The sequence below is a fragment of the Panthera uncia genome, assembly GCF_023721935.1.
Source record: "Panthera uncia isolate 11264 chromosome A3 unlocalized genomic scaffold, Puncia_PCG_1.0 HiC_scaffold_11, whole genome shotgun sequence".
Taxonomy (NCBI): domain Eukaryota; kingdom Metazoa; phylum Chordata; class Mammalia; order Carnivora; family Felidae; genus Panthera; species Panthera uncia.
The window spans coordinates 64,393,193-64,404,905 of record NW_026057578.1 but is presented as its reverse complement, the minus strand read 5'-3'; the positions used below and the strand labels follow the sequence as shown (position 1 = coordinate 64,404,905).

The 11,713-nt window shown below is 43.3% G+C and overlaps 1 protein-coding gene across 3 annotated transcripts in view; it reads right to left on the bottom strand.

The window, feature by feature from the left end:
- Positions 1-11,713, bottom strand: part of RHOQ (ras homolog family member Q) — a 42,389-nt gene that overhangs the window by 7,892 nt on the left and 22,784 nt on the right. The window contains exons 3-5 of one of the 3 annotated variants that reach the window (XM_049650235.1): positions 1,531-1,695; positions 1,118-1,213; positions 47-153 (exon numbers count right to left, since the gene is read on the bottom strand). In XM_049650235.1, coding sequence (XP_049506192.1) covers positions 47-153; positions 1,118-1,213; positions 1,531-1,695 — 368 coding nt within the window. The remainder of the gene's footprint in view (positions 1-46; positions 154-1,117; positions 1,214-1,530; positions 1,696-11,713) is intronic. The other 2 variants (XM_049650234.1, XM_049650236.1) reach the window with 2 other exon arrangements.

Sequence of the window (11,713 nt, the reverse complement as noted above, 5' to 3'; positions counted from 1 at the left end):
TTATTCTATGAAAATTTATTGCATCAAGTATTTACTGGTTACCTACCATATGCCAAGCACTGAATGTCTAAACCAATTTGTCAGTGAAGCTATCTGTCTTTTTGTTTTAGGAAAAACTGTCCTCCAAAAAGTTTTCTTGCTTTTTTCTGCCTCCTGATAGTACATTTAAAAAGACTTTATTAGATTCTGTTTCCACAAAAGACCTATTAAAGTCACATCTGAAAAATAGAATCCAATAATGTTAGGGCCAAACAGAGAAAAAAAGTAAGCCTAGCTTCGGGGAGAGGAAGAATAGAAGTTAAAAGTTATTGTGCACAACACAGTTGTATATTTTTTAGAATGCGAATGTTCTCTATCTTTCATAAAAGGGTGGAAGAAAATTCAACACGCTTCTTTTCAAACCTAGTCATACATTTTTGCTTTTAACTGCAGATTTAAACTCATCCTGTGCCACACCACACGCACTTACTCCATGCGTCTTAACCAAAGACAGAGCCTGCGTTGGCGCAGTGCAAATGTTTAAGTGATTAAAAAGGGCTTTTTTTGATGCCTCTTTCTACACGTGACTTACTAGGAAAATACTGCTGGCAGCGTCGTGCAGGTGTAAGAGCCTGGGCTCTGCAATCAGGCCTTCCCCGCACTCCAGCTCCGCCATTTATTAGCTATGGGACTGGACAAGTTATCTGACATCGCCACGCCCGTTTTCCCTTCTGTAAATAGGGAACTGGTCAGACCTACCCGAGGAGGTGCAAGGATTACATGAGATAATGCATGTAAAGCACTCAGCACAGTGCCTGGCATACAGCAAACGCACAATGTTAGCTTCTATTATTACCGAAGCTTGTCTTACATTCACTTTTATTTTTATTTTTTTGTTTTTGTTTTTATTTTTGAGAGAGAGAGACAGAGACAGAGCAAGTGGGGCAGGGGCAGAGAGAGAGGGAGACACAGACTCTGAAGCAGGCTCCAGGCTCTGAGCTGTCAGCACAGAGCCCGACGTGGGACTTGAACTCACGAGCTGTGAGATCGTGACCTGAGCCGAAGTCAGACGCTCAACTCACTGAGACACCCGGGCGCCCCTTACATTCATTTTTAAGTTCCGTGAAGGTTCTATTACCTCTTTTGCTAGTTTCTGTCCTTGTTCCACACAAATGGGTTTTTCTTTCATATCATTCAGTCTTGCTAAAGTTTTGGGGTCATCTCGGAGATCAATCTAATCAAGAAAGTTCAATATGTCCCATAATGTTACAAGTCTTTAAAGATAAAGCCTGTAGTCCCATTTAATCCCCACATATCAAGAAGAGAGTAAAAAAGAGAACTTCACTTCTAAAACCCCAACTAGTATGATTGCTTTCCTTTGGCACTACTTTTCCCAAATTCTTATTTTTCTACAATAAATAGAATGTATTATAACTTGCAGCTGAGATTCAACGTGCATTATCATTGGCTAAACTTTAGTACCATTTGAGAGCAACCCCACAAGATATGCCAGAGACTCTTCTTCAATGGGTAAAATCAAAGCAGACATACCTGAGTTCCTATTAATAAAAAGGGTACGTTTGGTGCGTATTCCTTAAGTTCGGGTACCCACTCCTCTTTCACATTTTGAAACGAGGCTGGATTTACCACAGAGAAGCATATAAGGAAGACATCGGTCATTGGATAAGATAAAGGCCTCAGACGATCATAGTCTTCCTAAGGAAGAGAGAAAAACCTCATTAGTCCCATTTCTTTAGTTTATTATGTATGTAAGACTACACGGTCAAGGAAGCAAAGTCCGGAGAATTCCACAAACAGGAAGTATGACACTCCACATAAAACAAGAAAATTCCATTTGTTTTGTTACTCTTCCTCTTGAGGTTACCGGTGGGCTAAGGATGTGACAGTATCATTGACAACTACAACCAAACTTGGAGAAAATATATTGTGATTAGTAAAGCTGTCACTAGAAACACTGTAAACAAAGTTTGCACAAAGAATTGATTAAAGCTGGAAGTTGTCAGAGTATTTTGGTTTAAAATGACTAACATATGCCGAATGTGTACTGCACATCAGGACGTGATCCATACGCTCTCCCCTGCGTTACTCATCTCATCCTTGTAACAATCATATGACAGAAGTACGATTAAACCTGTTCTCCAGTGTAAAAGGAGGCACAGAAGTGAAATATTCTGTGGAAGGAGCTACAACCAGAGGAACGGACATGGGATTCAAACCCTGGCAGTTTTACTCCAGAAGCTATGCCTTAACCACTACATATCTTCACCGAGACCATAAATCTTTGCTTTCCCTCTTTATATAGTTCTCTTAACTACATGTGAGCACGTGTATGTAAATTTACAGATAGAAAACATATAAAGTCAATGCACAAAAATCCCCCTTTCCTCTTCAATTTCCATTCCCTTCTCCCACTGTAGGTGTTTTCATGTGTACCTTTCCGGTTCTCTTTCCATGCATATAAACCCACAACTGTCCATATTCAAACATCTGTACACAGAAGAGATCAGTCTGTGTTGTTCCACATCCTTCAAGTATTTCTTGGAGATCTTTCCAAACAAGAATATATTAGACTGCGATATAATTTTATTTACTATTTTTTTAATTAAAAAAAAAATTTAATGGTTTTTTTTGAGAGAGAGGGGCAGGGCATGAGGAGTGGAAGGGCAGAGAGAGGGAGACACAGACTCTGAAGCAGGCTCCAGGCTCTGAGCTGTCAGCACAGAGCCCGACACAGGGCTCGAACTCACAAACTCCTGATCCGAAGTTGGATGCTCAACCGACTGAGACACCCAGGTGCCCCTCCCTTATTCATTTAATTTTAGAGAGAGAGAGTGAGCATGTGCATGAGCACAGATGTGGGGGAGGGGCAGAAGGAGAGAGGGAGAGAGAGAGAATCTCAAGCAGGCATGGAGCCCAATGCAGAGCTCAATCCCACGGCCCTGGGATCATGACCTGAGCCGAAATCAAGAGTCTGGACGCTCAACCAATCGAGCCACCCAGGTGCCGCTAGACTGCTATAAAATTTTAACCTGCTCCTTTGACTTCCACAGAAGGAAGGGCTGTCCTATCGATGGCTGTTTTAGCATCTCTCTATCACAAAAGGCAGAGGATCCTGTTTTGCTTACACTACCCTCTATGACACAAATATTCTGCTTATTTACATTCTGGAGAGCGAGCTGTCAGGACTCTATTTTTGTCGTGGTTAGATTCTCATCTGGTTTCAGGGAAGCTTTATTCTTCGTCTTGGCCACCACCCTTCACAACTAAAACTGCACAAACACAGAACTGAAGTTGTATTAAAAACACTTTCCACTCAGAGTTCAGCAGTACATTTCCCTTGCGGGACAATTTTCTTTCCATGTCATCTTCCAATGTTTTTCTTAATACAATGTCCACACAAGCGTGTTAATGTCTCCAATTCTTGACTTTGCAGTTAACCCTTCAGTTTTTCTGTGATCCTTTCAAAAAGCACACTGCCAGTCTGGAGCCGGGGAGCAGTGGAAGATTTCTCAGGTATTGGCTATTACAGGACAAGAGGAGAAATGCCCTCCCCCATCTTCTTTAGCCTTCATTTTTACAACAGGGGGCCTCTAACTGGTTTTGAATACAGCAGTGCTCTGGCGTTAACAAATGATGTTAATGACGGTATCAGACAGAGTGGGTGTGGAACACGTTGTACCACACAGAGCCAGTTACTTAAAGAGGGCTACTATGGGGGCACCTGGGTGGCTCAGTTGGTTAAGCATCCAACTTCGGCTCAGGTCATGATCTCGCGGTTCGTGAGTTCGAGCCTCAGGTCGGGCTCTGTGCTGACAGCTCAGAGCCTGGAGCCTGCTTCAGATTCTGCTTCCTTCTGTCTCTGCCCCTCCCCTGCTCGTGCTCTGTCTGTCTCTCTCAAAAATAAATAATAAAAACATTAAGAAAAATTAAAAAAAAAAGAGGCTACTGTGAAAAATGCAACACGTTTTTACAAATCAGTTTGAGTGTTCAACAGTAGACGAGGGGCATCAAATAAATACACTTTCTGCTCTGCTGCCTATACAACTGAATGTCCATAGGGGAAGTAGGACAGCATTAATGTTAGCATTCTACCTGGCACTCTAAGATGCTGAGCAAACATGGGCTCTGAGCATGGTCAGGGAGTGAATGTGTGGGTGCTCTTGTTAAAAATCTCTCCTCAGGGCGCCTGGGTGGTTCAGTCGGTTAAGGGTCTGACTCTTGATTTCTGCTCAGGTCATGATCTCACGGTTCATGAGATAGAGCCCCACATCAGGCTCTGCCTGCTTGGGATTCTCTCTCTCTCTGCCCCTCCCCTGATCATGCTCATGTACACACTCTTTCTCTCTCAAAGTAAGTAAGTAAACATTAAAAAAATCTCTCCTCATACATATCCATTTTTCCCAGAATGAGAAATGAGGAGACCATCTCATAGGATTCTGAGGAATCAATGAAATAATGCAACTAAAGCATTCCGCATGGTGCCGGGCACATGCAAGAATTCTTTCAAGGCTGCACCATAAATCCTTCATCCCACGGGAAACCAAGGCTCCTTTTCCTCTGCAATTCCAGGCCGGGTCCCCTCCGTCTCACATCAGGGCTGGTTTCACATCACAGAGAAGAGACTCGTTTGTGAGAAAGAACATTTTCTCCACTGGCATCAAAATACACAAATCAAGCTGAGGTCTCCTGAGGACAGTATAATTTTCAGATCAATGAAAGAGAATGCTATATTATCATTGTACTAATTAGTCATTTTGGAACTCAAGAGACAGGACTGCTTTAAATGTAGCCAAAAGAAAGAAAGAAAGAAAGAAAATCAAATTAGATTTTTTAATGAAAAATTTTTATTTTTCAAGCAAATTTACCTCATCAGGGAAACAGAATGTGCACTCTTTCTCCAGAAGGGGATTACCAGAAATCAAGAATGCAAAGTGAATGCAAAGTTCTTTAGAAATGCTTAATAACATTAATGCAAACATTCTACCGAACATAGGTCTGCTGTACAGATTCCTTTTGTAACTACAACGAATACTGACTTTCCTCAAGGAGAGACACGCAGACATATAGGAAGGAAACTGGCCTAATCATTTCTAGATACCTGTTAAATTGCAGATTTTGTTGGAATAATTAAAATGTGATAGATTGAGATTATTAAAAGAAAAACAAAGAGAAGTATCCTAAGAACTTCTTGAAAGGCAATGTTACTTCTTACGTGTGAACTATCGAAAATGAACTTCTAGTAGTCGTGGCCAAGTGGTTAAGGCGATGGACTGGAAAATGAACTTCTGCCTCTAATCTGCTGTTAAGTAACTGGCAGTTATTATAAGAAGACCCTTCTGCTTCCATTCAGCATGAGTAATTGGAAGCCCAATAATAGATAGCAAATTAAAAAAATAAATTATCCCCTGTGCATGCTGCACCCTGCATCACCGTATGAAATTGTTTGTGCCCACTGAGCAGTATCTTTCTGTTTTTTTAAGTAGGCTCCACGCCCAGCACTGAGCCCAGTGCGGAACTCGAACTCACAACCCTGAGATCAAGACCCAAGCTGAGATCAAGAGTTGGAAGCTTAACCGACTGGGTCACCCAAGCATCCCCACCACTGTGCAGTATCTTGAGTGAACTTAATAATGTGCAACGAAGATTTGGATTCGGGGATAAATAAGCTGAAGCACACAGAACTTTTCATATCCACCTGTACATATGAAATCGGCGAAACAAAGAAAGTGGGATGTGGAGCAACAGTCCTTACTTTTAATTTTTTTTTTTAATCTTTATCTTTGAGAGAGGTGGAGAGAGAGAGAGCAGGGGAGGGGCAGAGAGAGAGTGAGACACAGAATCTGAAGCAGGCTCCAGGCTCTGAGCTGTCAGCACAGAGCCCAACGCGGGGCCCAAACTCAAGAAACGCGAGATCATGACCTGAGCGGCAGTTGGACGCTTAAGGGACTGATTGAGCCACCCAGGCACTCCACAGCCCTTACTCTTAAACAGCCACTTAACCAAAGTCAGAACTCCTCAAAGCTGGTTCTCTAATGTCCTCCTAATTAACCAATCGAGTGTATTTAAACCAATCAATTTAAAAAGGCAGATATTTAAATATCTCCTCATGGTAACTGGAACATTCTCAGGAATAGAGAAAAGTGTATTAAAAACGAGTACCTTAACATCAAAACCATGAAAAACAACGGTGAGTTCGGTCAACAGGATTGTTGGATTACTTAGTGAAATCCTTAGCTTCCTACCCAACTGGCAAGGTACCAGAACTATCAGTTTTTTAAAACTGTGTCCTGATAGCTTCATGGATAGGCTCTCTCCATTCCTGTCAAGAGTCTTTGATCTGTGATGATGACAACCTTAACCCTTGAAAACTATCATACTTTTACAACCTGACTGGAATCTGCAACAAGAGACAAGAAACGGGCTCCGAGAGGAAACAAGAGGTCTTTACATGCGACAGAGAGCTGCGGCAAACGCCCATCGGTCGGGAGACCTCTCTTTACGTCAGGACAGCCGACGGTGCCCTGAGCGCCCCTACTTCTGCACCACCTCTGTCCCCTTCCTGTGGACCTGGGTGCTCCCTCCCACTTTTGTGAATCCTGTGTAAAATGCACGTTTTTAGGCCGCGTATGCCTATTAGAAATACATATCCAAAACATACACCTTAAGCAAAACCACTCATGGTGGACAGCGCAGTCCTTGCCACATTTTGTTAGCTGGCATGCGACCACACGCTGGTCACTTAAAATCAATCAGCAGAGATTCACTGAGCCCATATGCCATGCGAGATATTCCCAAGATACGCACACACAAAGAAAGGAAATAACTGTCCCCTCTGGAGCTTGTGGTTTAGTTGGGAATTCAGGATGTATGCATATAAAAGATAGTCATGGGGCGCCTGGCTGGCTCAGTCGGTAGAACGTGCGACTCTTGAGCTCGTGGTTGTGAGTTCGAGCCCATGTTGAGTGCAGAGATTACTTAAAAATAAAATCATTTTTTAAATGTTGTTTTAAAATTTATTTTTGAGAGAGAGAGCATGAGCGGGGTAGAGAGAGAGAGAGAGAGAGAGATAGAGACAGAGGATCCGAAGCAGGCTTCTGCTCTAACAGGAGCAAACCCTATGTGGGGCTCCAACTGACGAATTGTGAGATCATGATGTGAGCCGAAGTCGGACGCTCAACTGACTGAGCCACCCAGGTGCCCCTAAAATCAAAATCTTAAAAAAAAAAAAAAAAAAAAAGATAGTCATACACAATGAAAGAAAGAAAAATATAAACTAGAGTAGGCTGAATATATAAGTGCTTCATCCAAGAAACATTAATAAGCACCTACTATGTGCCCAGAATGGTGCAATCATCAGGGAAATTAAGGAAGGAGAAGATTCAGACCATATCTGATTTGTAAAACACCTTATAAACATGTGGAAAGCTCTCTCATAAGATATCTGTATGTCCAAACAAAGGCAATGAGCTCACATGGGCGATGTTGGCCGTGCACCTCACCAGTGCTTCGCAGACCTCAAGGCCACAGCCTAGAAGACGACACTGCAGTGCTGGTGTGGCCACATGCAGAAGTTTACCTCTGAGGAGGAAGAACTGAAAGGTGTGGAGAGACACAAACATTTCTAACAGCTTCTGCTCAGAGGCATTTCCTAGTAAGGGAGACAAACGTATGCAAACACTTTTAGGACAAATCAGAATGGGGTAAATGCCAAGGGTTACGGTCATTAGGCAATGCTAAGAAAAGACTTAGAAGAGGCAGCATCTGAGAAGTGCCTTACCAAATGGAAAGGACTGGCACATGTATGACCTACTGGCCACGTGGCCTTGGTCAACTCATTTCTTAGAGGCTTAGTTTCTCTGCCCATAAAATGGGAGAATGTCAGTGACAAATGCTTAGAAGGCAGGAGGTTACTTCGATTTAGGAAACAAATCATTTATCAAAACCTGTAAGAGTTTTCCTCTGTAACAACCTACGATGAGAAAAACCGAGACCACAGCAGAAGAATTCTTTGACAGGCCCCAGGCGTCTAAAGTCTAGAACAGCTTCTGACTACTTTAAGAGATAGATAAAATGTAAGACAAGCAAGCAAGAATGCCCCTCACAACCGGTGGCTTGTGAAATATGCAGGAGCAACTTGGTCACTTCCCAAGTGCACAGTAGCAATCTCCATCCAAACATCTGTTTCTAGTAAGAAGCCCAAAATAGGTATCAGGCATGGCTCTTAAACCCTCCACCCCCCAAAGGGTGCTTTACCAAAGCCAAGGGGCCACCTGCACTCCAGCTAGCTTCTGAAGATGGAAAGTGTTGTGTCTTCCATCCAACTTATAAACACTTCTGCAGTAATTCTCGGTGATAGCAGTCTGGAAAGCCTCGGCCTCTCTGTATAGTGTTTTTGGTCACCTTTGAGTTCATTTTGCATTTAACTCTGTGAAATGAAAGTATCACTTTGCACCCTGTTAAAAATAACTTTGCTTTTCAAGGAAGCTGGGTTGGGTCCCTTTGGGGAGCGTTTGGTTCAACAAGCATCAGTGAGTTTATTGAATTTGCCCATCCCCTCCTTGGACTAAAGAGAATTGGGGGAGGAGAAAGAATTCTGTCCAAGGGCTATACATTCCTAAGAGATCACTGTTTTTCAAAATCTTTGCAAATATTTGGCTTTATTATTATTATTATTATTATTATCATTTTATTTTTCATCTTCGGTTGGGAAACGCTATTTCTAGATCACTGGCTGAGTAGCTGTGGGCAAAAAAAAAATTCTTAAAACTGAAGGTTTAGCTTCTAACTTTTGGCGACTGTCGTCTTCATGTATTTGGATTCAAAATAAGTCAGTCTTCCAATTAATTTAACAATTATTTGAGAGCTAGTGAACCAGTTCTTTGGCTTCTGTTCCATCGCTATCTTCCTTGTGACCACCTGACTGATCACTTAGGATCAGCTGGAGAAAAAGGAGAGAAATGAGACGTGGGGCAGCAGAAAGCACCCTAAGGGACTGGCCAGTTATGAACTAGCACTTCCCCGTCTCCAAAAGGAGAGGCCTGAACAAGACGGCCGTATCACATGGTTAAAAATGCTCAAACTCACACTTTTCACCCTTGTGAGAAGCCCTAGTAACAGATTTCATGTGGGAAGAGGTTTCAACTACTGGCTAAAAATCAAGCCTTGGGATTCTATTTTATCGGAGCTGACCCCACAAGGCAGAGAGGATCAAGACTTAGCTAAATATGGCCCTTAGGCAAGCTTCATTTCCCCATCTGTGAAGGGAGAGTAAATATAGCATACACATGTTAAGATAAATGAGAGAGCCGGTCAAGTGTTTTGAGCTCTTCAACAGACAAGCCCGACTTTCCAAAAAAAGACAAACCACAACCTCAGAGGCAGTGCGATTTCTTATGTGCACCATGAGATGACTTCCCTTGTTGTAAAGGATTTGGAGCCGAAATTTTACATTGTTTGCAGCTCTAATTACAAGTCTCTTTCACTAAAACGGAAGTCAGCTGGCCTAAGGCATACAGAAAGAAGGTAAATGTCGGGTCACACTTCCATGAAGTATCCTCCTTTTCTAATCTTTTTGGTACAAAGTTCATATTGGGGGCCTATTTGTTCATTCATTTATTCCACCAAGTATCTGCCAGCGAGGTGCCGAGCACCCTGAGCGCTACAATGAAAGACAGACATGGACGCTGCCCTCGCGAATTCACAGTATAATAGAGGAAAGGCGCCTCTCCACTCGGGCAGTACTGTCCATGTTGGGGGGGTATTTTGGAGATTTGGGGGTGTTTCTGATCGTCAACATGAATAGGGGAACTCTACGGGGACCTAGGGACAGAAGTCTGCGTGCTACATAACTTGTATTAGGAGAAATGCTCCCAGGTCCCACATGATTGGTGAGCATACTGCCAGGCATTGATGAATATGAAAAACCCTTTTATAATAACCTGAATCCGGGACCTAACTCTGTTGTATATAAAGAGCATAAAGTATTTGTTGCACAGTTTTAATGAATTTTCTAGGAAGGTAATTTCAGGGCAAATTGAAGGAGAAAGGTAGACTGTACTTTATTTTGTTCAAGACATTACAGGAGTTGCTTATCATTGTAGAAAACTGCAAGCCACTCGCACTATCGCTCTTAGCCTGGAACCGCCAATAAAACACAACTACGCTAGTCAACATCTATGGCTGTGCATTGATGGCAATTCCACCTACAGGTGTAGGCTTCTGACTACTTCACTGTGATCTGTGGAGTACTCAGCCCTCGGAACTTAGGTTTTAATACTGAAATAAACATTTTTATTGTGAGTTACTTCCCTTTTACTCTCCTACATAGCATAAGATGTTACACTGACTTAAAATTATATGCAGAGAGAGGTTATACCTCCTGTAGATTTCATTTGAGGATAAGGAAAGGAGACGCATTCGTTATAAAAAGGGGACATGGGTCTGATATAGTTAAGGCACTGAGCCAGGCATTTAACAAAATAAGACAGAAGTGACATGACATGCAAATCGGGATAGTTGCATTGAGGGACAAGAGCCAGGTACTAGGAGAGAGAGCAGCCAGGAAGACCAGAGTCAGTTGGAAAGACCTCTTGGAAGAATCAACACCTAACGTGAGCTCTGTGGGACACTTTAAGGAGCCAGATACAGGCCAGTGTGTGCAAAAGCCCTGAGGCAGAAACGCCAGGGTAGATGCTGGGGGGGGGGGGGGGAGGCCAGAGTGACAGACAAGGGGGGGGGGGGAGGGGTAGCCATCCTGGATCCTTAGAGCCTGCTGCAGTGGAAGGAAAGTCATTTAAAAGTTCAGAAAACAAAGTCACGGAAATTTGTTTTTTTAAAAAGGCAATTCAGGCTGCTTTGTGGAGAGTGAATTAGAGGTAGACAAGAGTAGCGGAGAAAGGCCATTGCAGTAACGCAGGTGAGAGAAGACGGTGGTGATGGCACAGACTAAGTGGTAGCCGCTGACAACTAGAGAAATGGTGGATTCTAGATCTACCCTGGAAGCGGACTCAGCCTTGGGTGGATGGGCTGGGTGTGGGGTTGAATGTCAGAGAGGTCTCTGGATGAATCCAGGGTCCAGCTCATGCAGCTGGATGGATGGATAATGTCTTTTACAGGAAGGAAGCCTGTGGGTGGAGAAGCACACCACAGAGAAAACTCAAGAGACCAATGTTGGATGTGTTATGCTTGAGAGGTCAAGTACATGGTCAGGAAAGTGTATCTGAAGGAGCTCTCTGCCTTCTGAATTCCTGGCCCAGCTCTAGATGCTTCCTTTTGGCGGAATCAGAAGCATCTCAAATGCGACATTTCTGCACTGTACTTATTTCTTCCACTTCAAATCTGCAACTCCTCCCGTGTTCACCATCTCAGTAAAAGATATCACCACCCAATCGGACCCAAGCCGGTCCCCAATACCTGGTAAGACAGCCCCTTGCCCAGCTACTCACTGTCCTTCCCCTCCCGGACTTCCTTACCTGGGCGGCTTCTACTCATCTTCCAGGCGTTGGTCACAAAATCTCTGTATCCAGCAAACCTTCTCTGAACCCGCGATTCAGGTTTAGCGTCCACTGCTCTGCGTTTCCACAGCACCCTGGGCCTCTCCTGCCGTCTCATTTCTTACAACGTAATAGCACTGCCTCTCTTCTCATCTGTATCCTCCACAGACTCCCTGAGGCAGGGACAATTCAATGCCTGGCTTATAGTAGTTGCTTATTAA